Source organism: Artibeus jamaicensis, unplaced genomic scaffold, assembly GCF_021234435.1.
Source record: "Artibeus jamaicensis isolate MK-2021 breed Jamaican fruit bat unplaced genomic scaffold, CSHL_Jam_final contig_1832, whole genome shotgun sequence".
Classification (NCBI taxonomy): domain Eukaryota; kingdom Metazoa; phylum Chordata; class Mammalia; order Chiroptera; family Phyllostomidae; genus Artibeus; species Artibeus jamaicensis.
In genome coordinates this window covers 537,562-563,699 of record NW_026521362.1, presented here as the reverse complement: position 1 = coordinate 563,699, position 26,138 = coordinate 537,562, and the positions used below count along the sequence as shown (strand labels likewise).

General features: G+C 40.1%; 1 protein-coding gene across 4 annotated transcripts in view; it reads right to left on the bottom strand.

The window, feature by feature from the left end:
• The window catches only part of CYTIP (cytohesin 1 interacting protein), a 66,656-nt gene extending 48,041 nt beyond the window's left edge, over positions 1-18,615 (bottom strand). The window contains exons 1-2 of one of the 4 annotated variants that reach the window (XM_037138333.2): positions 18,516-18,615; positions 16,941-17,042 (exon numbers count right to left, since the gene is read on the bottom strand). In XM_037138333.2, the coding sequence (XP_036994228.2) occupies positions 16,941-16,943 (3 nt within the window). In that variant the 5' untranslated portion in view covers positions 16,944-17,042; positions 18,516-18,615. Of the gene's footprint in view, positions 1-16,940; positions 17,165-18,176; positions 18,310-18,515 lie in introns of those variants that run through there. The other 3 variants (XM_037138332.2, XM_037138334.2, XM_037138336.2) reach the window with 3 other exon arrangements.
• Between the last annotated feature and the right edge of the window lie 7,523 nt (positions 18,616-26,138).

Below are 26,138 nucleotides of genomic sequence, written 5' to 3'. Positions count from 1 at the left end.
CAGCCCATTTCCCCTTCACAACCAAAATGGCACTTCTCAGAAACCTCTTGGACAAAGAAGAAAGCTCAAGGCATCTGCTAGCTACCCCCAGGGAATTATTTTAGAAATACTATTTTTAGTCACCCCTAGCACTTGTTCCCAGTGAGATTTTACACCTGGATCCTGTTTTTGAGTTTACGGGCAACATCGTCCCAAGCATGAGCCACTACCTTCCCTCCCTTGTTAGCCCAACTCAGCAAATAGCTTCCTCGGCCTAATCCTGATTCAACAATTTTACTTCCTGGACATTGTTGAGCATTCACTGCATACGAAGCTATGAGATAAAGGTCTAGACCAGCAATTTTTAACTGGGGCACTGCAAGGATTTTTAAAACATGCAATACTAGATTATTTTATCAGGGGCACTGACCTCTTTTCCCTTAGATTGTCAAATAAAACATGATAACGGCCAACTCAATGATAATCATTCAGTGTGAACGAACCAAAATTATACCTATTTTGTCAGATCAACAAAAATATTTTTATATTATATATTTATATTTATATTACATAATAATATATATTATAATATATAATATATTATATAGAGTTTGAGTAAATAGTATATGTGACATGGGATGAAAAAGGTTGAAAATCCTGGTCTAGACAGTAGAGGGCTGAGCCTAAGAAAATAAAATACTTGTGACAAATAGCATTTTCCAAAGATGGCCTCATCCATATAGCCCCACCCACACACTCTTCTTAACAATGTGATTTTTGAGAGTCAGGATATACCTTCTCCCCCTGAGTCTCAGTAAGCCTGTAACCTCTGCAGAAATAATACTATGTGACACCCAATGGTAAGTTCTAAAAGGCAGTAGAGCTTCTGCCCAGTATCACTGGGATGCCTGGAACCCAGCCACCGTGCTCTGAGGAAGCCAAGCAGCTACAGGGAAAGACCAGGCATCGGTGTTCTGGCCTCTGTCCCACTCGAAGTCCTAGCTGAGATCAGCACCAAGCACCTCACGTGTGAGTGACTGAGCCTTCAGACGCTGCTGGCCCCAGCCTCTGAGCCACCAACTGATGCTGAGTGGGCCAAAGATGAGATGTTCCCACGGAGTCCTGCTCAAATTGCAGATCTTTGAGCAAAATAAATTTCCTCATTAGTTTAAGCCACTAAGTCTTGGGATCATTTGTTACTTAATAACAAATAACCAGAACAGTATAAATAGCAAGACCTCAGAGAGCCTACAGTCAATTCAGGGAAATGAGCATACTCGCAAATGATTATAATACATCAAGGTACAACGCAAGTTCCTTAAGAGATTCACAAACTAAAATAAATATGTATTATACATATATATATATACATATACATATATATACTGTTTATACATAGACAATTTCTAAATATATTAAAAATTTATACTAGTTACACCTCTGTGGAGTAGTCCTTGAGTTTAAAAGAAGAAGACTTCTTTTGGTCTCTTTCTTGGTATGTTTTAATCCTTACATTATCCATGTACTTCTATAACTTCAAAATCAGTTTAAATTTCTAAAAATAATTATAAAATAAGAAAGAAAGAGCTAAAAAAAAGAGCTGCAGGCACCACAGGAGGCTGCTCCATGAGGGCAGCATGAACCAAATGATGGACAATAGCTGCCTTTTCCCCTCTCTGCCTACTTTCACAGTGATACAAACACAATACCAACCTCATAAGGTTTCTGTGAAAGTTAAAGTGCTGTAGGAGTACTTGACAAATACTAAGCACACAAAAAATGTTAATTAAAATGCCTAAAAAACCCCAAGCTGCTGAGCACTGGCATGGCATGTGGCAGAGGTGGACTGTTGCTTTGGGATGAGAGGCATTCTCTGTTCTTCCTTCATTAAAGGGTTAAAAGGAACCAGCATTTTTAGGTGAAGTTGCAAGGACGGTAAACAACGTCTTTGACAACATTGTGAAAACTTCTGCAAATACCAGACTGACTTACATTTTCCAAAATGTTACAAGACCACTAAATTAAAACCTTCCCACCCACTTCCTCATTCTGCTTCCCCTTCATGACTTTCATTGGGTGTGACAGTGGTCTGCATATTACAGATGACTGCAAGCCATACGAGGCATTGCTCAATATGTCAAAGAAAGACTGATCTTTCCATTTGTTCTCACAAATAGTTTTCTTATTCAAATGATATAGAATGGGGCGCATCATTCAAAAGACGGGGCAGGGTTGTCTTCCCCAAAGTGCCTCATAATCTAAAAGGTTGGTAAAACATGATCTAGTTCTAGAGGCATGAAGGGTTGGCACGGTCTAAGGGAGGTGGATACAGTGAGATTGCACATGGGATTCGTGACGCGAGGGCATAACCATAACATTTTCAGAACTGACAATAAATTAGGGTCAGTTTTGTACATTTCAGTGTAATGGCGTCATCGTTCTGCTTGCAAAGTCAAATGAGCAATGAGCAGTTCCTCTCTGACTCAGGGACTTCTGTTTTTTCCTGTTTGGTTTAATTCACTCAGGTATCTTAGAGACACGTGAAGTATCATTTCAGCTCCTTAAGGGTGGCTATACTTGGTTTTTTTTTTCTTACAAACCAGGTGTTTCACCTCATTGAAATTTCTGGCATTTCAGGAAAAATTTTATAGCTCCATTTCTTTTCTTTAACTTAGAGATGTTACCAGCCTCTCAAATCTAAGAGAACTCTCTATCTGCTCACAGTGAATTAGACAACAAAAATAAATAAATAAAAGCTTTCCAAGCACAAGAGAAATCATGCTAAATGTGGTCAAGAGCTAACTTGCTGAATTTCACTAAAATTTAGCCACTTTAAATCCCTTTGGGTATAAACTGGGTGAGAGTAAATAAAGAAATTGACTAAATAACAAAACTCACTGATTCCATCACTATGTAGTGAATATAAACAAATGTGCATGTGAATTGTAATGAATATAAACTGTGGTCTGTACAAATTGCATACTCAAAATTCTCCCTGATACACTGGGCAGTATATAAGGGGCATGAAGCATTCCTAATTAGCTCTATAAGAAGTTTTTGAAGGGGAAATTTTACCTACAAAGATTTTGCAACAACACTTAACTGGGAGTTCTGAAAGCTGGTTCAAGCCACCAGAAAAAAAATGTACACAAGATTTGTATCATGCAGTAGTCAGCTCCAGCCTTCTTCAGACTATGTTCCCTTTATTTCCCATTGTCCCTGCCTATTGTCCCTGCCTAGAGCAACGTTCAGTAAAAGAAAGTGGAAGGCCCTGTTCAGATAACAATGAGCCAATGATTCTCTCTGATATCTTGTAGGACCTGTTTATCACAAGCCTTTAGCAAAAGGGTTGCTTCAACGAGAAGGCTACTCAGTATAAGATGAGTAAGGTCTGAGGACTTAATGTATAATATGTGACTATAGCTGATAACACTGTATTGTATAACTGAAATTTGCCAGTAGGGTAGAACTTAAATGTCCTCACTGAAAACAAAAAGAGAGGTAAATATGTGAGGTGATAGATTTGTTAAATCAATGAGGGAGATACTTTCACAAAGTATACATGTATCAAATCATAACATTATGCACTTTAAATATCTTACAACTTAATTTGTCAATCATATCTTAATAAAGCTGAATAAAAGACAAAGTCCTCAGACCTTAGGACTGAGGTTGACATTACCTTATTTCAAAACAAGAAATAGAACCCCACAGCCCCATGACTCATGGCTAAGTACACCTTGTATTCTCAGCCTCTTAGGCCGTACCCCTTTCTCCACCACTACAAGTGCCTCTTCAGTGATCTTGAAGTGATTGAACACCTGCTGTCACTAACTCTAAGTGTAGAGTTAGTCTACACTTCCTCATCCATCTGCCAAAGCAGGCTCAATATGTGTGAAGGCGTGCATGCTCACACACAGCCCCTTACCTAGCATGGAGGATAAACATTTCAATTGGCTTTGTATTATTTATTATTTTATGTATTCTTTAAAGTTTTTTTATTAAAAGTTGTTTTCTAAAAAATAATAAAACTTTTGAGCATGCCAAAGCATCAGTATATTTGCTGATGTTAACACTGATTTGATGATCATCTAAGCACCTCTCTCTCTGTCCCCAAAAGGGGTAGTTTCAACTACAGTGTTTCAGATCATTTTCTTTCTTTTTTTCTTTTCGGGCCAATTAATGGCTCTAAGCCCATAACAACTATTACTCATCAGACAGTACAAACAAAATCAAAACAAAGCAAAACAAAACAGAAAACTAACGCCTAGTGACACCACACCCCAGGATGGAGTATTCACTGCTCCTGCCTGATCGCTGACCGTGGAGTCTGGTAGACTGGGTTTCTTCTACATGGGACTCACGTTCCATCATGAAGACGCTAAAACATACATATTGATACCTTAGTACACAGTGTGATGGTATTTGGATACAAGGCCTTTGGGAGGTAATTAAGTCATAAAAGTAGAGTCATAAGGATGGGTATTGTATACTGGTTTCAGGTGTGTGCATAGTGGTTAGATAATCATACAGTTTACAAAGTGTTTCCCCCAATATCCCCCTTAATTACCTCCCAAAGGATATGAGGCCTTTAGGAGGTAATCAAGTCATAAAGGTGAAGCCATACAGATGGATATTTTGTATTGGTTTCAGGTGTATGCATAGTGGTTAGACAATCATATAGTTTACAAAGTGTTTCCCCCCAATATTTCCCCCAGTTACCCAACTGGCACCACACAAAGTTATTACAATATTATTGACTGTATTCCTTATGTTGTGCTTTACATTCTCATGACTATTTTGTAACTACAAATCTGTACTTCTTAATCTCTTCACCTTTTTCACCTAGTTCCCCAATACTCACCCCCTCTGGCAACCATCTATGAATTTGTTTCTGTTTTGTTTGTTTATACTGTTCTTCAGACTCCACATATAAGTGAAATTATGTGGTATTTGTCATTCTCTCACTGACTTATTTTACTTAACATAATACTCTCCAGGTCCATCCATGCTATAACAAATTACCAGATTTCATATATTAATTTTTAATGCATTCCATACCCTGAGAATAATATTCAATGATCCAAAGTTTCTTAAACTTTCTCTATGAACCTCAGTAAGCTCACCTGTAAAATGCAGATAACATGTTTGTTTGCTCATGCCTGGGACAGCACCTAGAATATGGCCTCCCCCCAAAATAAGCATTAGTAGTAGCGGTAAGAGGAAGAGGGGAAGTGGTGGTAGTAGAAGTTGTAGCAGCAAAAGTGATGGGCAGTAAAAGTAGCAGCAGTTGTAATAGCTGTAAGTGACAATAGTAGTTATGGCCATAATAGAAGTACTAATAGTAGAACAACAGCAAATAGTATTGGTAGTAGTATAAGTAGTAGTAGTGGTGGTGGTGGCGGTGGTAATAGCAGTAGAAGTAGTAGTGATACTAGTAGTGGTAGACATAGCAGTAGAAGTAGGGATAGTACTGGTAGAACCATGTTGTAACTGGCTCTCTCTTTTCTGTATTTCCAATAGAATGTAAGCTCCCTCAGGGCAGCGTCTCCTTCCTCTTTTCCACTTATACCTCTAGCACCTAACTGTGTGCCTGGCATGGTTGGTGCTCTCTCTCTATCTGCTAAATGAATGAGTGAATGCTAGAGATAGAGGCAATGGTGGCAAGGTTTGCAGTAGACGTTCATAGCAACAGGGATCCCAAGAGGAAACAGAAGAGCTCATGGGACAAAGAGTAAAACCCCAGGTTGACATAGCTCCACACTTCTAAAGATACTCAGGGACTCCAGGGGCACTTGAGCCTACCTGTGGACCTTCCAATTTTAAATTAGCAGTTCACAATTCTGGTTGTGACTTTTATGGTTATAAAGCGGCAAACTCATAGCCATACTCCCAGTAGGTATGTACCCACTGAAAGATGAACTGGCCCAAGTGACAAGATGTTCCTGTAAATAGGAACAACAACATTTGCATTTGAAAATTTGGCATTTGGGGAATGGTATGTGGTGGCAGCCAAAACTGCCTTCAGGGAGAAAGTGGAGATGGGAGAGGAAAGGTGAGAGTGGAGGAGTGTGAATTCATATGCATCATCTCCTTGGCTCAGCAGAGCAAAGCTGCAACACAATGTATATGCCATGATGACTAAAGCCCTGGGACTCAGGGACACCGTGCTTTGTGGATCCAACAACCAGAATCACATCTCCTGAGCAGATGGAGAACCCCATGGAATCTCACTGAGTCTGAGAGGGGAAGAACATGCTCCTCTCTGCCTAAAACTGTTCAGCGATGACTCAGTGGAAAATACAGCTTTAATTACTTTGTTTCTGCTCAAGTGTATTAGACATAAAACATTACGTTCGTATTTTAACCAAAATACATCGATACCTCCCCAAAAGGAAGGAAAGAAAAGTGTGTTTTTCTACCATGCTTCCCCGAGAGGTCACTGACTGCTGGAATGTGGGATTAGGTGAAGGTAGGCAGGCTAGTGCCAGGGAGAGCAGGAAGACAGCCCAGAGTAATGGGAAATGATCGAAAGCGTAATCTTGATGCTGTGGACAGGGATCCAGTACGCTGAGATCAATCAGGGCCTGACTCTGGAATGGTTTAACTACAAACAAGAGGTTCACATGAGAACTGAAAACGTGGGGAAATGGATTCTTCTGGCCATGGAGCAGAGCCTATAGGGTAGAGATAAATGCATCCAACTTCCCAGGGTAGAAAAGCATTTTAAAGAAAATAATTTGAGCTTCAAACTCCTCTAAGACATTCTAGGAAGTCCAATTCAACTGAAGGTAGGAAGAATTGAAAACTTCTGTATGTTCAGACTATAGAAAAATACAAGCAACGGCTAATTAGTAAATTATATTTACTTTTGCTGCTGCCTCCCCTACTCCCCAAAACTGATACTGTCGCACTAATTGGAAAGTTCACAGACTTAAACAAAATAAGGAGAAAATGCCACAGACTGAATTCCAAGACTCATTCCTTTGAAAACATCTTAACCAGACATTTTACAGGTGATGCTGAACATCTGTGTGACATCTGTAAAACGGTGAGTTTGGGCATGGAACTGGTTTCTTTCAGAAAAACACTAGCTCTTATCAACATTTCCCAGGGGTATTTTTTCCCACATGTAGCGAGAGGCAAAGTCTGTCCTTTTAATTTTCTATTGACTCTAATGCTTTGAAGGTGCCATTCAAGAGCATTAATTGTTCTAATACTTTAATTTGCTCTAAGCTCCACCTGGCTTTGCCATGATTTCAGGTATAAGATCATATCCATGTGCTTGTCACCATTTTCAATGACCTGACTTTTTAGTTTCTCTTTTGCCCCTTGTATTCTTTCTTTTATTTTTTATTTGATATACATTTTTTCCAATTATTATCTGTTTGTTTTAGGCAGTTTATAAAATATGGAGAACCCTCCAACACTAATAGCCATTGTGAACATTAGCCATCACCCTTCTGGTCCTTTTTTGTTATTAAAAGTTTAACTAGATGAAACAATTATACTTAATTACTATGTATCCTCTACTATGCCAGTTAAACTGATATCTAATAACCATTTTATTTTCTTACTGAGAACTACTCACATGATTTTAATTGTGATGTAATAGTCCATCCTATAGCCTGTACCATCTTTTCCAGTTATTGCCAACTAATCTAATTTTATTAAATATTAAGTTGTTTCTAACATTTCATTATTAGAAATAACAGTGTAATAAATATTGAACATAGATCTTTGTCCATGTTTTCTAAGAATGCACCTTTATATAAAAATAGTTTTAGTTTGAAAAAATGGCTGCTTTTAAGGCTCCTGATGGACATTGCTAAATTATTTGCGGAAAGGTTGTACAAGAAATCATTGATCTTGCAGAACTCCTAACAATTTTTATTATCACCAGTTAAAAATGTTTGTTAATATGTGCTCTGTGTGAAATATTACCTTATCTTTGTTTTGATTTAAATTTTTGAAAATTTGTCTTTCTCATATTATGAAAGAGGATGTTTTCATATTTTGTTAACAATTTTTTCCTTTTTTCTGATTTTTTTACATACATGTATTTAAAAAATTACTTTTTTATCTTTGAAAACTACTTTATTTTTTCACAATTTCTTAAATGTGTTGTTATCTTTTCATTTTGTTTATAACATAAAGAATTTTTTATTTTATCCATCAATCTTTTTTTCTGTGATTTCCTTAATTGTTTTTAGATTTAGAAATTACTTTTCCATCCAGAGATCAGATAAATATTCATCTATATTTCTTGTGACTTATTTTGGTTTAACTATTTATATTTTACTCTTTAATCTACTTGGAGTAAAATGGGTAATTATTTTCATGGGGGGCAATGCACTCACCTGAATTTTTTTTATCTGAATAATAAATTTCCCTAAATAGAATTATAAAATTACCACCTTCTGTCTCACTGATTTATGGTGCATCGTTTATCTTATTAAAGTTTTCTATAATCTAGCTTCTATTGCCAGCTTATTTATTTTTATTACAATAGCTCTGATTTTCAACTACTACTGTGTTGTTCTTACTATTGTGGTTTTTTGCAACCCAGTAGAATGATTAAGAATTCTGTTCTGGAACCAGAGCTCATGTTTTCAGATTTCAAATCTACTTCTTACTAGCTTTCTAACAACGAGCTAGTTATGGCCTCTCTGTGACTCAGTTGTCTTATCTGTGAAATGGCCATACTAATATTACTTTCATCATGAGATTGTTATGAAGATTAAATTGGTTAATTAAACAAAGAGCTTAGAAGAGTGCTCAGCATGTAGAAACTACCACAGAAGTGTTAATTAATTATTATTATTTTTTGTTGTCATTATTTTGTCAGTAGAGTAAGTCCTTTTAACTTAATCTTTCAAGATTTTCATAAATATTGTATTGTTTTTCTATCAGGTAATCTTCATTTTCAAATAAAACTAGATTATTTTTTCTGGAGATAAAAAGTACATGTCAACTATAAGAACATTTTGCAGAAAATGCATAAAGATAATTTAAAATTACCTATGACCCATTGTCAACATGAGAAACATTCAAACCTGAAGAGAATTTTTGTGAGTTTATTTGAGCCAAACTGACGACAATTACCACCGGGAAGCAAAACCTCAACCAGTTGAGTTAATGATCTGAAAAATGGCAGTTCAGCAACTTATTTTCTACATTACAATCAAACGACAAGATGTAAGTGAGTTCCATGAAATGCACTGGTGATATACTGGGGAGGCGGGAGGAAGCAGGAGTGAGAAAACCTTAGGGACTGGATAAAAGGTAAAATAATCCAGTCCCTAAGGTACTTCTTTTACATAGGTGAGTATAGGATAGTTAATAGTCAACAATTAACACAGCAATAGCAATGAAGGGATTTTTGGCTCCTCCTGGTGCAGTGCCCTTGCTTTGAGGGATCCTGAAAAAAGAAATTGGACATTCCAAAGAGGTGTGTTACCTTTGTGTGGGCACAAAAAGACAACAGGCTCAGTTAAGGTAAAGACTGGCCTTTGTTAGGGATAAATGTAGGCCTAGGACGTGACTACCTGCCATGAACTGCTTCTAGTTAGAAAGTTTTCATTTCAGACCACCCTGTGTGGTTACTTTCCATCTCTGAGTTTGCGAGGCTGCAACTCAGGCCTCGCTTCGGCCTGTCGGGTTTCCAATGTGGCCCTTTTTTCCCACACCATCACCCAGAGATACATGTTCTTAACACTTGGGTAGAAAGTTACCCAATATTAACTCTTTGTTAGTTGTGCAAAACCTCTTATTTTTATATGTAGGTAGTCTGAGAGACCAAGGCCCAGAATGGGTGTTTGTGGCTAAATGTGAAAAAATAACATAAGAGACAAATGTCAGTTTTACTCAAGTAGCTAAATTTCTCAGAACTCTACCATGTCTTAATTTGCCAGCTTCAATTATGTCTCTCTGTTTCTTAGACCTGGTCTAAAGATGAACTGAAGTTGTGAACACAGAAAAGAGTGTTCTAAGAAAACGAATCACAACTTCGGGGGACTGCTGTTTTTTAGGTAGTAATGAGTCACTGCAAAATTACATCATTGACAACAGTGACTGCTTTGCAGAGTTCCGTGCAACCTGAGGGAGCTCCATTATCAAGGAGAAGGCTTCCAGGAAGAGGCTGCTGCCCCATCATCTCAGAATCAGTACCTACCAGTATAAGATACAGACGAGAGATAGAAGACTGAACAGCACCTATCACTTGCCAGGAAATCCCTGTCCAAGGGATGGAGTCATATAACAAAACATTACTCAGTCCCATACAAAAGTGAAGTAATCTATTATGCATTTAGAAAGCAATTCTCTATTTTGGCTACATTTGACTTTTTATAATATTCATAGTACAAATTAATTTCTAATAGACTTTATTTTTTAGAGCAGTTTTAGGTTCACAGCACAATGGAACAAAGGGCTGAGTTTTCATTCACTTCTAGCTCCCAGATGTGAACGGCCTCCCCCACCATCAACCTTTCACACCAGTGGGTGTTTTATAATTGACACACCATTGCCACCCAAGTCCATGGTTTAGATTAGGGCTCACTTTTGCTGTTGTATATTCTATGGGTTCTGACAAGCATATTATGACATGTATGGACCATCATATATCATACAGACTAGTTTCACTGCACTGAAAAACTACTCCACCTACTCACCCCTCCCTCTTCCTAACCCTCGGCAACCGCTGTTCTTTTCATGGTCGCCAAAGTCATGCCCTTTCCATGACGCCATAACATTGCGATCATACAGTCTGAAGATTTTTCAGATTGGTTTCTTTCACTTACTGATATGCATTTTAGGTTCTTTCCTGTCTTTTCATGGCTTGATAGCTCATTTATTTTTAGTGCTGAATAATATTCCATTGTTTGGAGGCTCCACAACTTATCTCTTCACCTACTGAAGGACACCTTGGTTGCTTTCAAGTTTTGACAAATATATTTTTGACAACAGTCTTTTATCAGCTATGTCTTTGCAAGTATTTTCCCTCAGTCTGTGGCTTGTCTTCTCATTATCTTAATAGTCTATTATGTGCAAATTTTCCTGCAAACCTCGAATTGCACACCAGGGCTCCAAGACTGGGATAAAGAAGCTACAGAACTAACTGGTACAGCCATTTCTTTCAAGACTTACTAAAGGACAGGGACAAGGCTCTGCTGCTCTCAACTGTCACCCAGACTGTGCCCTTCCCTACCCTAATGGAGTCTAAAGGGAAGGCTGGAGTGGGGGAGGGAACTGGGAAACCAGGAACGCTGTGGGGCAGCCTTGGTGAGGGTGGAAGGGAGTGATGCTGGTTTTCCTTCCACTCCCCAAGGACATGCCGTCACCACCAAGCCAAGTACAGGGGCTGCCAAGAGAGCCATACTTAAAGCCAAGATTGGTACCTATAAGACAAGAACACCACATTTTCTTTTCCAGCTTCAACCTCTTCATACACAGTAGCCTGAACAGTCCACACCCCCCCCCCATACCTGTCTGAACTGAGGAGAAAAAAGAGACATGGAAAAGAGACCACAACCCTGGGTGGGGCAACCCACAAACTGAGTCCTCAAGCCAAATGAACTCAGGTCAGGTGGTTTGGTTTGGGTTTTCCTGCTGCATTCTATGACTGAGGCCAGGGGGCTGGCTGTTGAATGAACAGACCGAGTGTAGGACGCTGAGGATGTTCTGTGGATAAGATCTTTCTGGGCTGGGTCTCTCATATTAATGACTGTTCCTGGGGAATACCCCAGGGTACTGAGAACACACAGACCTCAGACTGCCAGTCATGTGACCAAGGAAAGAGTCAAAATCTAACACAGAGGAAGGACTGTTAACTGTGAGAAACCTGTCCTTATTTCTCCTGTCTCCCTGCCCCAATCTCCCCAGAAAGTAATAGCCTAGAAGAGGGAGAGAAAGATGCACCATATATCCCAGAGACAGTACCACACCCTTATCCTTCTGATCCCGAAATCCTGTATCTAACCTAGGATGCCAGATAAGATAGTTTAAAATAAATTTAAATTGAGTTATTATAACACAGAGTTGTGTTTTTGTTTTTCTATAGGGGAAAAAAGTGGCCAAAAGATCATTGTATATATTTATGGAAAAGGGAAATTTGACAAAGCTTAAGTATCCTGGAGAAGAAAAAAAATGTTACTTTCATGCATAAGCCCCAGGCAAGTACAGACTGGTCAGTAAACTCACTACTCAAAGTAAACAAAACAATATGATATCACTGTTGGGAACAAGTGCTCCACTAAGATGGTCACCAGTGAGAAGCCAAGGAGGAGGGCACAACGCATTGTATTTTTGATCAATAGTGTAGAAGACCCTGCATCGACGAGCAAACTATACAAGATTCCTACGAATGCACTCAGCATAGCAGATGGATGGTATGTTAAAGGAGGAAAAACATGGGAATGAGAAAGGCCTGGATTCAAATCCTGACTCTGCTGTTTGCTACCTCTGTGACCTCTCAAAATCGTCATGGAAAAGGGCCACAGTAATGTCTCTTAACAAGGTTAGCGCAAGGATTCCGAATGAAATGTGACTTTGGGCTGTTGGTTTTTTAAGCTGTTTTTTGGGGAGCAGGACTCAGAGGGAACCTCTGACCCTACCCATTTTCTGCCCAAGAGATTCAGGCAGAAGAGCCTGTCCGGAAAGGGGAGCTTAGGGTGTTCACCTCAGCTTAATTTGAATTAAGTCTGGGAAATAGAAAAGGTTCAGCCCTGCTGGTGTGGCTCAATTACTTGGGTGTCATCCTGCAAAGCAAAGGATTGTTGGTTTGATTCCCAGTCAGGGCATATGCCTGGGTTGCGGGTGGGTTCAGTCCCTGGTCGGGATGAGTAGGAGAAGCAACCGATTGATGTTTCTCTCTCATATCAATGTTCCTCTCCCTCTCTTCCCCCCTCCCTTGCCCTTTCTCTAAAAATAAATATTAAAATCTCTAAAAAATATAATTCTCTTCAGATTAAAAATAATAATAATCAAGCCCTGGCTGGTGTAGCTCAGTGGATTAAGCACGGGCCTGCAAACCAAAGGATTGCGGTTTGGTTCCCAGTCAGGGTACATGCCTGGGTTGCAGGCCAGTTCCCAGCAGGGGATGCATGAGAGGCAACCATACATTGATGTTTCTCTCCCTCTCTCCTTCCCTTCCCCTCTAAAAGTAGATGAATAAAATCTTTTAAAATTAAAAAATAATCATCATCACAATAAGAAGGAAGACTTCAGGCACGTGCCCATCAGGTAGATGCCCTCGTGTTCCATTGCTTCTGAGTTGCCTAGCAAGGGTTTTCCTGCATATATGTCCCAATTTGCCAATTCTTGCGTCTGAAATAAGACTCCATCCTGCCCCTCACCATTCTCCTTTGCCCAAAACATCTTATATACCCAATATTACCTCATTATCTTTGGAATTTTTAAGCCTAATTGAATTCTCCATATGCAATAATTAAAACCAATATTTTCCTGTTATTCTCTCTCTGTTAATTTGACAACTAGTCCAGCCAGAAGAATTTAGAAGGTAGAAAGAAAAGCATTATTATTTTTAGCCCCTACCAGATTATAGGTGCTTAAAAAATGGTGGTTACTTTATCAGCATATTTTTTTTACCATTTATTTATCATTACCGTCTATTGTCATGGTTATTTACCAGAGAACTGACAGCACTGGTTAAAACATAGTTAAGTTGAAATTGAGGCTTATGAAAAAAATCACAACACTGAAACATTCATAGTTCAGGTTAAACAAAATTCCTCATAACAGTTGGCTTTTGGCCTAGCTTAGGTATCCTAGTTTAATGACCGCTTCCCAGGTGAGGAAACTATAAAAGGGCTGGGACTCCGCCCCCTTTCCATACTTTCCCACAGTGTGTCAGGACCGGAAGACGGCTTTGGAAAGCAGAGCCCAAAAAAACAAAGTGATTTGCCTGAGGCAGTCTGGTCCCACCTCTCCCCCACTCGTCCTTCACATTCCCGCATCTATACACCTGTGGGCTCTTTCAGTTGCAGCAGTTACGGGCCACGCAACTCCATCTTTGTCTTTTAAGGAAGGCAGCTAAGGCGTCAGTCCTAGGTCCTCTGCTCATCTTGGAAGAGCACGTGGCAACAGCCACAGGCAAATCAGCCAGCTGACCCAGTACAACCCGACTCTGCACTGAATTGCCAGACAAGGGGTTCATTTAATTACAGTGTGTTAGAATTGTGGTCCCTATTGCCTTCCTCCCTTGACCATTTTTCTCTCATTCTGTGTAGGGTGGGTGGCAGATATTGTTAGTAGACAGCCAGTTAGATATTAATGAAGGAGAGGGGAGCCAGACAGATAATTCAACTGGATTATCTAGGGAGGGGCAGCCTCGCAGCTACTCCAGGGAATAACCACATTCTCCACCAAAGGAACGCGAATCCTTGAGTTGGCAGGAAGGACCAACCAGCTTTCCAATCTCCCCAGGAAAACAGCCAGCCTTTCCCCAGATTTCCAGGAAGAACAGGAGAGGGGGATAAACAGTGAGGGGGGAATTCCTCTGCAGAGACCTGCACAGCAGAAGCCAAAGGTGGCACAGAGAAAGGGCCTTTTACTGTGAGGCATGCGCAGTAGAAGCCAAGAGAGTGGCCATATGAGGAGGAGGCAAACTTGGGGAAAAGATAAGGTAGGACAAGGGCACTGGCCTGGGAAGATCCAGGAAGGAGACTAGATAGGGGAAGGGCACACACACAGGCCTGCAAAAAACCAGGAATGAGATTAGGGAACTTTAAAGAAAGGCTGCTCTCTCCCAAGCCCAAGGAAATATGATCAAAGCTCAACAAAGGCCCGCCTGGATAGCACCCGCGCTTGCTCACTCGTCAGCAGCGGCACAAGCCAGGTGGCATGGGAACACAGACAGTGCTGGACTCCTCGGATGCCGGGCTAATGGCTCGGCAGCTCTACATCCTGGCTCTCCTTCTGCGCTTGCCGGGGACAAGTGCGGGTCTGCCTCCTCAGAAGCTGGACTTCTTCCACAGTGAAACAGAGCTGAGCCACCTGGTTATGGATGAGACATTGTGCATGGTGTACCTGGGGGCAGTCCCTTGTTTTCATTCCAGTAAATCTTGCCACTATACCTCAAACCCTCCTATGTGTGTATCCCTGAAATGCATTTCCTGCCATACGGTGGAAGAATCCTATCGCCTCCAGCAACAATGTGAACAAATCACCAAATGTGATACATTCTACTTTGTTCTACAAATAGTATTACATACTATTTGGGAATCAATTATAATTCCAATTAAGTATACCATCTGGGTTATTCATTATCCCAGGCATGTTTCCCATCCTCATGTCGATTCATCTTCCAGCCGAAGACCTACCTTCAGACACTGGCCCTGGGCCCCCTTAGCTAAAAACCAGCCTCCTGGTTAGTCACTCCTTGTCTCTGTCTGCCCCAGACTGTTCTACTGGGGGCTTTACAGAGGGCTTATCACGGACATTTCCCTTTGCGTCCCACCTTGAGTTAACATTCACTAAGTGCTTTATTATACACCACTCTGCTAAGTGCTTTGCATGCATTATTTTCATAAGTCCTATGAGGTAGTCAATAGGTTCTCCTCTTTTGAAAAGGAGGAATTTGAATCTTAGAGAAGAAAAAGCACTTTGTGCAAAGCCACAGGGAATTCAAACCCCCGTCTACGAGACAGGCACTGCCTCTCCATCGAAGCTTCTCTGAGTCTCAGAGCCAGGCTCCTGGTGGATTCTGAGACGACAGTCCTCTAATGAGATAAACAAGCTGGAGAAACACCACACATTTTTCCCCAAAAGTGAGGTCTTCCAACACCTGTAGCTTTTACAAAATAAAGATTCCCAGGGACTCCCCCATCTCCTGAATCAGAATCACTGGAGATAAGACCCAGGAGCCAGTCCTAGAGCACTTCGCCTGCTTCAAAGTCTGAGATCCTGCCCTGTTGGTTTTTTTGTTTTGTTTTGTTTTGTTTTTATCTTCTTTGACAAAAGTGTCCTTTCATAAAGCTTTTCTGGAAACAATGCCCTGACCCCTGGTGGTCTAACCCGAAACTGTGACTCTGCCAGGACTAGAATTTGAGGAAATACTCTGTGATCCGCTCACAGCTTGCCTTGGCAGCAGATTATTTGATTAAGCTTCAGCTGTCTCTGGCTGAGCTCTGATCACCATGTTCAGGCCGATCTCACAGAAAGCACATCTGCTGAACTTTTTTGGTAGCAGCTACAAAAAAAATGCCTTTTCAATCAATAAATATTTATCAATTATCTATTAGCAGGTGATACAGAGCTGGAAGGACATGATTCCTATTCTTAGAAAGGTTAGTATAGGTACGGATAAAGAAAAAATCATTATACGTCCACACACGTCCACACACCCACACATACCTCCACACACATGCGTGCACACACACAGAGTAAATTTCCATGAGCTGTCTTACCTCTCTCCAGCAGGATATCATGTTTGAGCTTTAGTGCAGAAACCATTTAAACTTTGCTTGTCACCAACTCCCTCTTTTTTTCTTTTTACTAAGAACCTTAACTTTCTAAACCAGTCTCTTTTTCTTTCTCCTTGCAATGATATCACTCTCCTGTATTTATTGGACCTTTCTGGTTATTATCAAAAGTTGTCCGGATGTCACAAACTCAGCATGTGACATGATAGAAGACATACCCATTATCAAATCCCTTGACCATATGACATAAGAAAAAAATGGAAGAGTTCTAGTACCAAGAATAACTACAATAAAAACACAAGTGGAAGCCCTGAACATTTGGGGGAGAACCCTAAGAGCCAAACAGCTTACTTATGAGACACTTGAATAAAGAATTCCCAGCAATACTTTTCTTAGTATTTTATTCATCACAATGTATGACACTACCTTAAAACTTGTTCACGTCCTCCACTCTCCCACATCAAAGAAAATAGCAACACATAATGAGAATCAACCTGCACAATGCAAACCCACACTTACCATAGACTACCTTTGGCTGGCAAATCGCCGGCAACGATTCCTAGTCACCAAACCAGAGCGTGTGAGGTGTCGCTTCTTCTGTCCTCAATGAATCTACAGCCCCTGCAATGCAACAGGACACTGACCTTCTGAGAAGGAAATTGGATCTCACTCTAAATCGTGCTGCCCTCCTCCTCTTTCCTGAAGTGCAGGAGGGCGTGGACAAACTGCCTCGTACCAAACACCTTCCAGATAAAAGAGAAAAACCAGCAAAAATTCAATAGTGCCTATGTGATTCACAAGCTCTATCCAAATGGAAACTCAGGGTTCTCCATTCTGTAACGAATCAAGTAGAAAAACAAACCATTTTTTATTTGGAGCCACTTCCAAATAAATGTTTCATGTGTGGCTTTTATGGGGACACTAAGCTTTCATAAATTCAACTACAGCTTACTATAGTCTAGCTACACATTTTATTAGGCTTGATTTTGTTTTCAGATTAATAACTAGTGCAATTTAATTGGAAGGAGGGTTCCTTCCATAATTTCTTTTTTAAACAAAATATAAGACTTAACTAACTTCCTCTGTTTGGCTCAACCTAAATTTACCAGAGTTTTTTTCTCTGAAGCAACACAAACATCATTTACGTGGTCTGTCATTTTAACAGAAAGCCATGTTAGCTTGTGTCCACACACTGTTTGTTGCCAGTCCCTGGAAACAGTTTACAGAGACAGCGAACTTGCCACATGCAGAGCAACTAGCATACAAACGTGCATTGTGAAGAAGTTTCCACACACACGAAACCTCATGGTTTGGTTTGGAAAACAAGTTGCTTCAAAGCTGTGGAAAATATGACCTGCTCCTGCCTGAAAGACAAGATCTGCCACCGATATTCATTTTAATGATTCTGCACCTGCAGCCAGCTCTCTAGGTATTACTGTGAGATACTCATTATGCACGATCAGTTGAAAGCTAATATAACCTCAAAAGGAAAAAATATTGAATTTGTCCATAAAGAACAGCCATTCTTAATTTTTAAAAAGTTTGTTTTCCAAATCACATTGAAATGATTTAATTATTAAGTTCCTAAAAATAAAGGCAATATTTATAATAATAAATACATTGGAAAAGTTGCAGCCTATGATTATCTGTTGTGATATAGAACTTCTTTATTTGCCATCATCAGATATTTAAAAAATTGTAGGTAATGTAATCATATTTAAAATTTTTACCCATATGAAAGGAAACCTGGCTTACCTTACGTGTTCCTTCTAACAAAATTACAGTCATTTCTGCCGGTTACAGTTGAGGTTTTATATTATGTGTACACACCATATACACTTTAGAAACCAGCTGCTTTGGCACATTCTCCCAATCACCTGGGTAACAGCCTCCATCTCCCCTTCGAAATTTGGTTTGGTGTGTCCTCACCTATCAGCCTGCCTGGCCAAGAGCTTCTTCCATGCCTGGCCAAGAACTTGCATCCCTCTACACACCAATCACTCTAAGGGTCATTAAGCTCAACCTAAATTCCATTTCCCCAGGATCTTTTGAGAGGCCTTGAAGAAGTCTGCCTGGCGTGTGCTTTGTCCTTACCTCTACTGCAGGGCCGGAGGTGACTGAGAGAAGGCAGTAAGAGCAGGGTGGCTGCCCTGTGGGAGATTCTGGCCCAGCATGGAGCTGGGGGAGGGCACAGTGCCGGCAGCTGGAGGAAGAAAAGAAGAAGGAATGTGTGTGCCACTGCAAACATGATACGGTGCCAAAAAAAAAAAAACCACCTTTTTTCCCTAAGCACTTTCCAAACATTAACTCATGAGACCAAGTAGCTGTAGAGCAATTATTAATTTACTGTGCCCTTCAGATAACCACTGCAAGCAAAGTCACTAGGGAAGCAAGTCTATGCATTGTTTTGTAATTTCTCAGGTAGTTATTGAACACCTACTATGTGCCGGACACTGAAGGAAGAAGAGCAGACCAGACACACAAGGTCTGTGCTCCCACATGCTCTCACACTAGTCCGTGCCCACTTGCTCTCTTGGCCAGGGCACTATGTACTTGGCTACACTACTTATGGTGCTCACTCACACTATTTTTTTACCCCATATCAGTTAATGGAATGTGCTCCATTCTTCAGAATATCCATAATGTGCAAGGTACTGAGAAAACATACAAAAACAATTTTTTAGTTACCTGTAACTCTCATTACAATGATAGGAATTGAGGAATATCAATTCAAACTGCTTTCTTTTAAGATGCTATAAACAAAGCTTTATTGTGAGCAATTATTTCTCTTCAAATGTTCATAGAATTAGTAAAGGTGGACAAGGAGAGTTAAGAATAAATAACATGCCAAGCACTTTATATAAATGATCTGGTTTTAAAAAATGATTAATCGGTGAGCAAGCATATTTGATGAAGTAGAGAGCCTTTGTCCACAGGTCTTTCTGACCTCTTTTTTACTTTCTGAACAAAATGTCAGATCGGATGTAGAAAGTGACTTATTGCCATTTCTAAATCCTTCCCCTGAAGCAATGGGCTCCAGATATTTTAGAGTTATTTCCAACTAACTGGACCACGCTGTGGACTGCTTTGTAAAAATGCATGACTTTCCGATGAATCCGGAGGGATTTAAGCTGTTATGTTTTAAAGATGCTAGATAAGGATTCTAGTCTGTTCTGGGAGCCAGTAACCCAACCTAGTTTGGACCAAACATAAAGGCTGCTGCAGTTTTTACTCAGAAACCTGCACATATTTTAAATGTCCTAGAGAATTACACCACACCTAAAGTCCAACTTCCCTCCTTAATAAACACACCCCTGACTAAGCAGAATATAATAGAGGTATAATATTGATCTGCCACTCCAGTGTATCGGTTAACACACATACCCAGGGAAATTCAAGCTCTATACCTTATCAGTTAAACAGCATCTTCATTTGGCCCCAAACTACCTTTCCAGCCTCAGCCTCACCTCCCTATTACTCTAGCCTCCACATATTTTCAGAATTTTTACTATATCATGCTTATCTGGTACCCTCTGCCTTGAAGGCTGCTCCCACTCACTCCCACATGGGCACCCATAAACACACATGCACACACAAGCACACACATTTTTTCCACCTGGAAAATGTTTCGTTCTTCAAGATCAGATGACATCTTCTGGTGATTTCTTCTCCAATTTCCACACCACTAGCTTATCACATATTTATTTATATAGGTGTCTAACTGAAGTCTAATACCTCTCGTACAACAATCACATCTTACTCCTTTGTATCTTCAACAACTAGTTTCAAATCCTTGTTGTTCAATTTTCTACAAAACAACAAGATAGTGTTCACTGAGGCTGGCCAGATGATGGACAACACTTGGATTTACTCTGCAGCTGTAAGTCCAATTGGCATGTTTACAACCCCTTATTAAGCAGAGCTGCTAAGGAAGGGAGTAAAGGCAATTAAATAAATTATTAAGTTAAAAACATCTATTTTTTTATTAAAGAGCTACTACATTTATACCAACACCATCGTCATTCGGCTTTTCACTGTTCCAGCGGCCAATAACTCAAGAGCTGGGACCATATTCTACTCCGATTGTATGTAATAAAAACAGGGAACATACTGAATTGCTAACAGAGACATGACAGCAATGGCCATGCTAATTGAAACTACTTAAGTCTGGTTTCAAATCGAAGAGGAGAACAGAAGAGAGGGATAAGGAGGAACCTAGAATAAAGAGGAAAGGGGGGAAAGGAGAGATTGGATTGCTGTGAAAGACAGCAATAAATTGCTAAGAATTCATTTTTACCATTTTCGTCTTTTTGAAAGTGGCAAATACAGACATTCTTATGAGCCATAATGATAGACGATCAAAGATAAATACTACCCAGTGAAAAAGTTGTTCTGTCTCTAGAGCTTCGTACAAAAATGATTTTAATAGCATCCTGCTTTCTCTCAATATGTTTAGGAAGGTTCCTTTCATTCTCTAAATTTGAACTATTGATATCTGTTTCCTAAATTTGCCCCAAACATTTCAGAAAGTCAGTAATTGAGGAATGTTGCTCTGTACTTTTTTGTAATTCTTATGTGTACTGTGAGTGAGTGTACTCTTACATGAACCTATGCATAGCACATGTTTAAAACCTTACACTTTTAATGAGCACGGTGAAGTGTTTGCACATATATTATCAGCTCACTTGATCCTCACAGTAACATTTTAGGGTTGGTATGGTGAAGAAACTGAGTCTCAGAGAAATTTAGTATCTTGCAGAATTAACATATAAACACCAGCAGCCTGACAGTACCCCCAAGTTTCTTTCTGTGTGAATATTTTAAAAATCATTAGAGATGAAAAGGGAGGGAGGTGGGGAGGGCTAGGAGGGTGGGCTTACATGGAAGTAAAAGGCAGAAAACTGTATTTGAACAACAATTAAAATGTAAAAAATCATTAGAGATGCAGTTTTGATTCTTTATATATATGTATATATATGTATATATACATTTAACACGCTGGCACTGCATTTTTACACCGTGTTTACTGAGCAAGAAGTATATTTATGGTGCAAAACAATATTTTTCCCTAGACACTAAAAATCCCCTAAGAATCCACATGTTACTTAGAGGATGCATTTCCAGGTTAATTAGCCCTGACCAACCCAAACACAAATATTTACTTTCAGATAAAACCAAAAACTTCCAACCGTTATTAATTCCTTAGCAGGCAATGCAAATTCGCTTTTTCTGCCAAATCCAGCAGAGGGCAGGATGCTCCCACCAACGGGCAGCCAAACGGGGCCACTCCCTGGTGGAGCTTGTGGCAGGAAGGCAATCTCCTGTTCTCGCCTGCATCTGCAAACAGGCGCAGGCCTGAGTGGAGAGTAAGGGCTCCGTGCCATGGCCTGGGAAACGTCAGAAAAAGTTTTGCTTCTGAGGCTGCCTACATTTTGTTTGGAACTTATTTTGAAGATACCCGAACATTAGCCAATTCCAGTTCTCTCTCTGGAATATTTTGCTGAGGAGGCTACACTGGGAAATTAATTTAAATATAGCACATGATTTTCTATTTCTAGTTAAGGCCATCTCAGGTCACCGCAGGTACTTACATGTCCTGCGTTGGTTCCCCCACCTCAGCCCAACCCGCACCCACTATCAGTGTGTTTTTCAGAATTTATTGTTCTGTCATCGCTTCACAGCCCCCATTGAGAAGGGTTAAAGACCCAGTGCCCACTCATTAAAATTCTTTCTCCCTCCCCAGGGATAACTCAGGAGGCATCTTCTCCAGGAACTTTCTGGAGATCTCGGCTCTAGAGGTCAATATTAAGAAACTTTCACCAACTGAACTACTACGTGGTTTTCTATCAGGTCTTGGATCTAGAGAGATACAGCCTATTCCTTCTAGTCCAGATTGTAGCATGTAAGTGCAAAATGGGGAGACCAAAGGTAAATGCCACAGTTCACAGGAGAAACTGACCAGTGCTTTTGAAAGTGGCAGAGTGGGGCCTGAGATAGGTGTGGCACTTCTCCCTGTGTTCACGGAACTTACGTTCCAGTGGGGGAACAGACATATGATTATAATTCCATCAATGCTACACCGGAGAAGTACATGGTGGTACAAAGAGCATTCTTAAACTGGATGACTCATATCACTTCCTTCATTATTCATTTGACCTCATCTCTTTGCTTACTCAAGCAATCACCTCTTCTAATAGCATAAAGTCCTTCCAAGATCTCCAGAGGGCTTCCCTCAAGCCCCAAACTGGACACAGTCCAGGGTACCACCTAGCGTTTAGTCCTCGTGTCTCCTCAGGCTCCTCCAATCTGGGACTGTTTCCCAGTCTTACCTTGTCTTTCATGACCTTGACACTTTTGAAGGGTACTGGTCAGTTGTTTTGTAGAACCCGTTTCAGACTGGTTTGTCTGATGTCTCATCATGATTAAATGGAAGTTATGTATCTGTGGCAAGAACACCACAGGAAGCCGGCCATGCCCTTTGCAGTGTGTCCTATCAGGAAGCCCATGATATCAGTGTGTCACATTATGGGTGATGACCTTGACCACTTCATCCAGTTAGTGTCTGCCAAGTTTCTTCATGGTAAAGGTACTACTTTCTCTTTGAAATAGAGATTTCAAATATTCTGGTAAAATATTTTGAGATTATACAAATATCTTGTTTCTAATTATACTTTTGCCCACTAATTTTGGCATTCACCAAATCCTCCTTAAAACAATGACTATAAAATATTTGCCCAGTAATAATTTTGTATTTCAACCATTTCTTTTACATTTACTCATTGGGATTCTACTATGAAGAAGAGCAGTCCTTTCTCCTATATTTATTTTTTAATTTTTATTTATTTATTTATATATTTTAAATATATTTTATTAATTATGCCATTACAGTTGTTCTATTCCCCCCTTCATTCCCCTCCACCCTGCACACCCCCTCCCCCACCATTCCCACCCCTTTAATTTATGACCACGTGTCTCAAGTTCTTTAGATTCTATATTTCCCATACTATTTTTACCCTCCCCCCCTATCTATTTTCTATCTATGGTCTGTGCTACTTATTTTCTGTACCTTCTCCCCCCTTCTCCTTCTCCCACTCCCCTGTTGCTAACCCTCCATGTGATCTTCATTTCTACGGTTCTGCTCCTGATCTAGTTGTCCTCTTAGTTTACTTTTGTTTTAGGTGTGGTTGTTGATAATTGTTTGCTGTCCTTTCACTGTTCATCTTTTTTATCTTCTTTTTCTTAGGTAAGTCCCTTTAACATTTCATATAATAAGGGCTTGGTGATGATGAACTCCTTCAACTTGATATTATCTGAGAAGCACTTTAACTGTCCTTCCATTTTAAATGAAAGCTTTGCTGGATAGATCAATCTTGGATGTAGGTCTTTGGATTTCATGACTTGGAATACTTGTTTCCAGCCCCTTCTTGCCTGTAAGGTCTCTTTTGAGAAATCCGCTGACAGTCTGATGGGAACTCCTTTGTAGGTGACTGTCCTCTTAGCTCTTGCTGATTCTAGGATTCTCTCCTTCATTTTAATCTTGGCTAATATAATGATGATGTGCCTTCATATGTTCCTTCTTGGGTTCAACTTCTTTGGAACTCTCTGAGCTTCCTGGATTTCCTGGAAGTCTATTTCCTTTGCCAGATTGGGGAAGTTCTCCTTTATTATTTGTTCAAATAAGTTTTCCACTCGTGGCTGTTCCTCTTTCCCTTCTGGTACCCCTATAATTCGGATGTTGGAACATTTAAAGATGTCCTGGAGGTTCCTAAGCCTCTCCTCCTTTTTTTGAATTCTTGTTTCTTCATTCTTTTCTGTCTGGTCATTTTTTCTTCCTTCTGGTCCACTCCTTTGATTTGAGTCCCAGTTTCCTTTCCATCATTATTGGTTTCCTGTGCATTTCCCTTCATTTCAACTAGTTTAGCCTTCATATGTTCCTCTAATTTGTGACTAAAATCAACCAGTTCTGTGAGCATCCTGATCAGCAGTGTTTTGAACTGTGCATCTGAAAGTTTGGCTATTTCTTCATCACTTAGATTTATTGGCTCTGGGGCTCTGAGTTGTTCTTGAGCCATGCTTTGGTCTGTTCATGCCTGTTACGTATGAGGAGTGGAGCCTTAGTTGTTCACCAGGGTGGGGCCACCCAGGTCGCTGGTTTGTGATCGTGTATGTAGGGGCAGGATCAGAGAGGGACAATGGAGGTTCCCTCTGCCACTTCCTGCTGCTGGGTCCTGTGCGGTCCATCTCACTGCTAGCTCCTTCACTGGTTTATCTGCGCGTGAATGTGTGACCGCAATCAGTCCTCAGTGGGTCCACCGCCTTGTGCCCTCAGTGGGTCTGCCCACTTCTCCACACCTGGGATCCGCCCACGACTGCTGGCGCACCTTGGTCGCACACCCTGGTAGATCCGGTGGATCTTTCCTGCCCAACCCCCCTCTGCTTCTGGCTCTGCCCCTCTTACTGGTTTGGCTGAAGGGTTTGTTGTTGTCAGACTTCCGTGTAGTTCAATTTTCTGTGGTTTGGCTGCGTTTTTGTTGCTAAAACTTGTTGTTTTTAAACTTAATTGTGTGAGAAGGTGCAGTACTTCCACCTATACCTCCATCTTGGCAGAAGTTCCCTCTCCTATATTTATTTATTTAGTCTGTTATCTGTTTTTATCAGCACAGACTCAGATATTTATTTTTTTCTATTGCTTATAATCCAATATTATCATTATTTGTTTTGTTGCCCAAATTGTCCTAGCTTTAGCACTTGCGGGCTACTGCAGGCAAGTTTCTAATCCTCTCTGTACACTCCCATCATTTACTGAACACTTACTTTCTGGCATAAGATGATACAGGCTTATACTGTACTTTCTGCACAGCCCTGGATTCAGCCATTTTACTGAAAAGAGGTACTTAGAACTTGAGTTCTAGGTATTGGGTACACTCATTGCTACTGGGGTGCCAATGCTTCCAAGGTAGCAGAGAGAAGAATTATGTACATGTGTACATACACAAATATGTGCACATCTGTATCTGTTTATACATATACATATGTAGAGCTATGTGTACACAAATAGATACAGATGTGCATGTGTGCAAATAGATGGATAGATAGACAAGTAGTTGAAGCAAATACCCTCCATTGTAACCCTTCCGTTGAGTTCATTTTGGCCTCCCTCTTTCCTTCATTGTAACTCCTTTCTCTGACAGTGATACATTGGCTCTTATTATATACAATTGATTTGTTTATTTACTAAAATTTATAATATGCATAAAGTACTTGCAGAATTGTTAATATAAATCTCTATGAAAAACAAACTTACTCAAAAGAGTGCAAGATCTGTATGCAGTTCTTTTGTTTTCAGCCTTGTAGAATGTATTCAAAATACTGTTTTCCAATATTGCTTGGTTTATTATTTTTTAATCCCATTTGTTGTGGTTGTGGTATTCATTTTTAGTACAGTTAAATTCATTGGTTATCATTCATATTCTGTTTTGATTCCTGCACTTCCGGGTTAACATTATCTATTTTTAATATCTAAAATAGTACTTGGTTGTAAAACTCAGAACTGTACAGGAGGTGTACTTAAAGTAGTGACCCCAGATGTCTTCTGCCCATACCCACTCACTTTTGTGGGTAACCAGTCACACTAGTTTCTAATTTATCCTTGTCATATTCCTTTTTGCATAAATGAGCAGGTATATGCATATTTTCTCATATTTCCTTCATATTTAC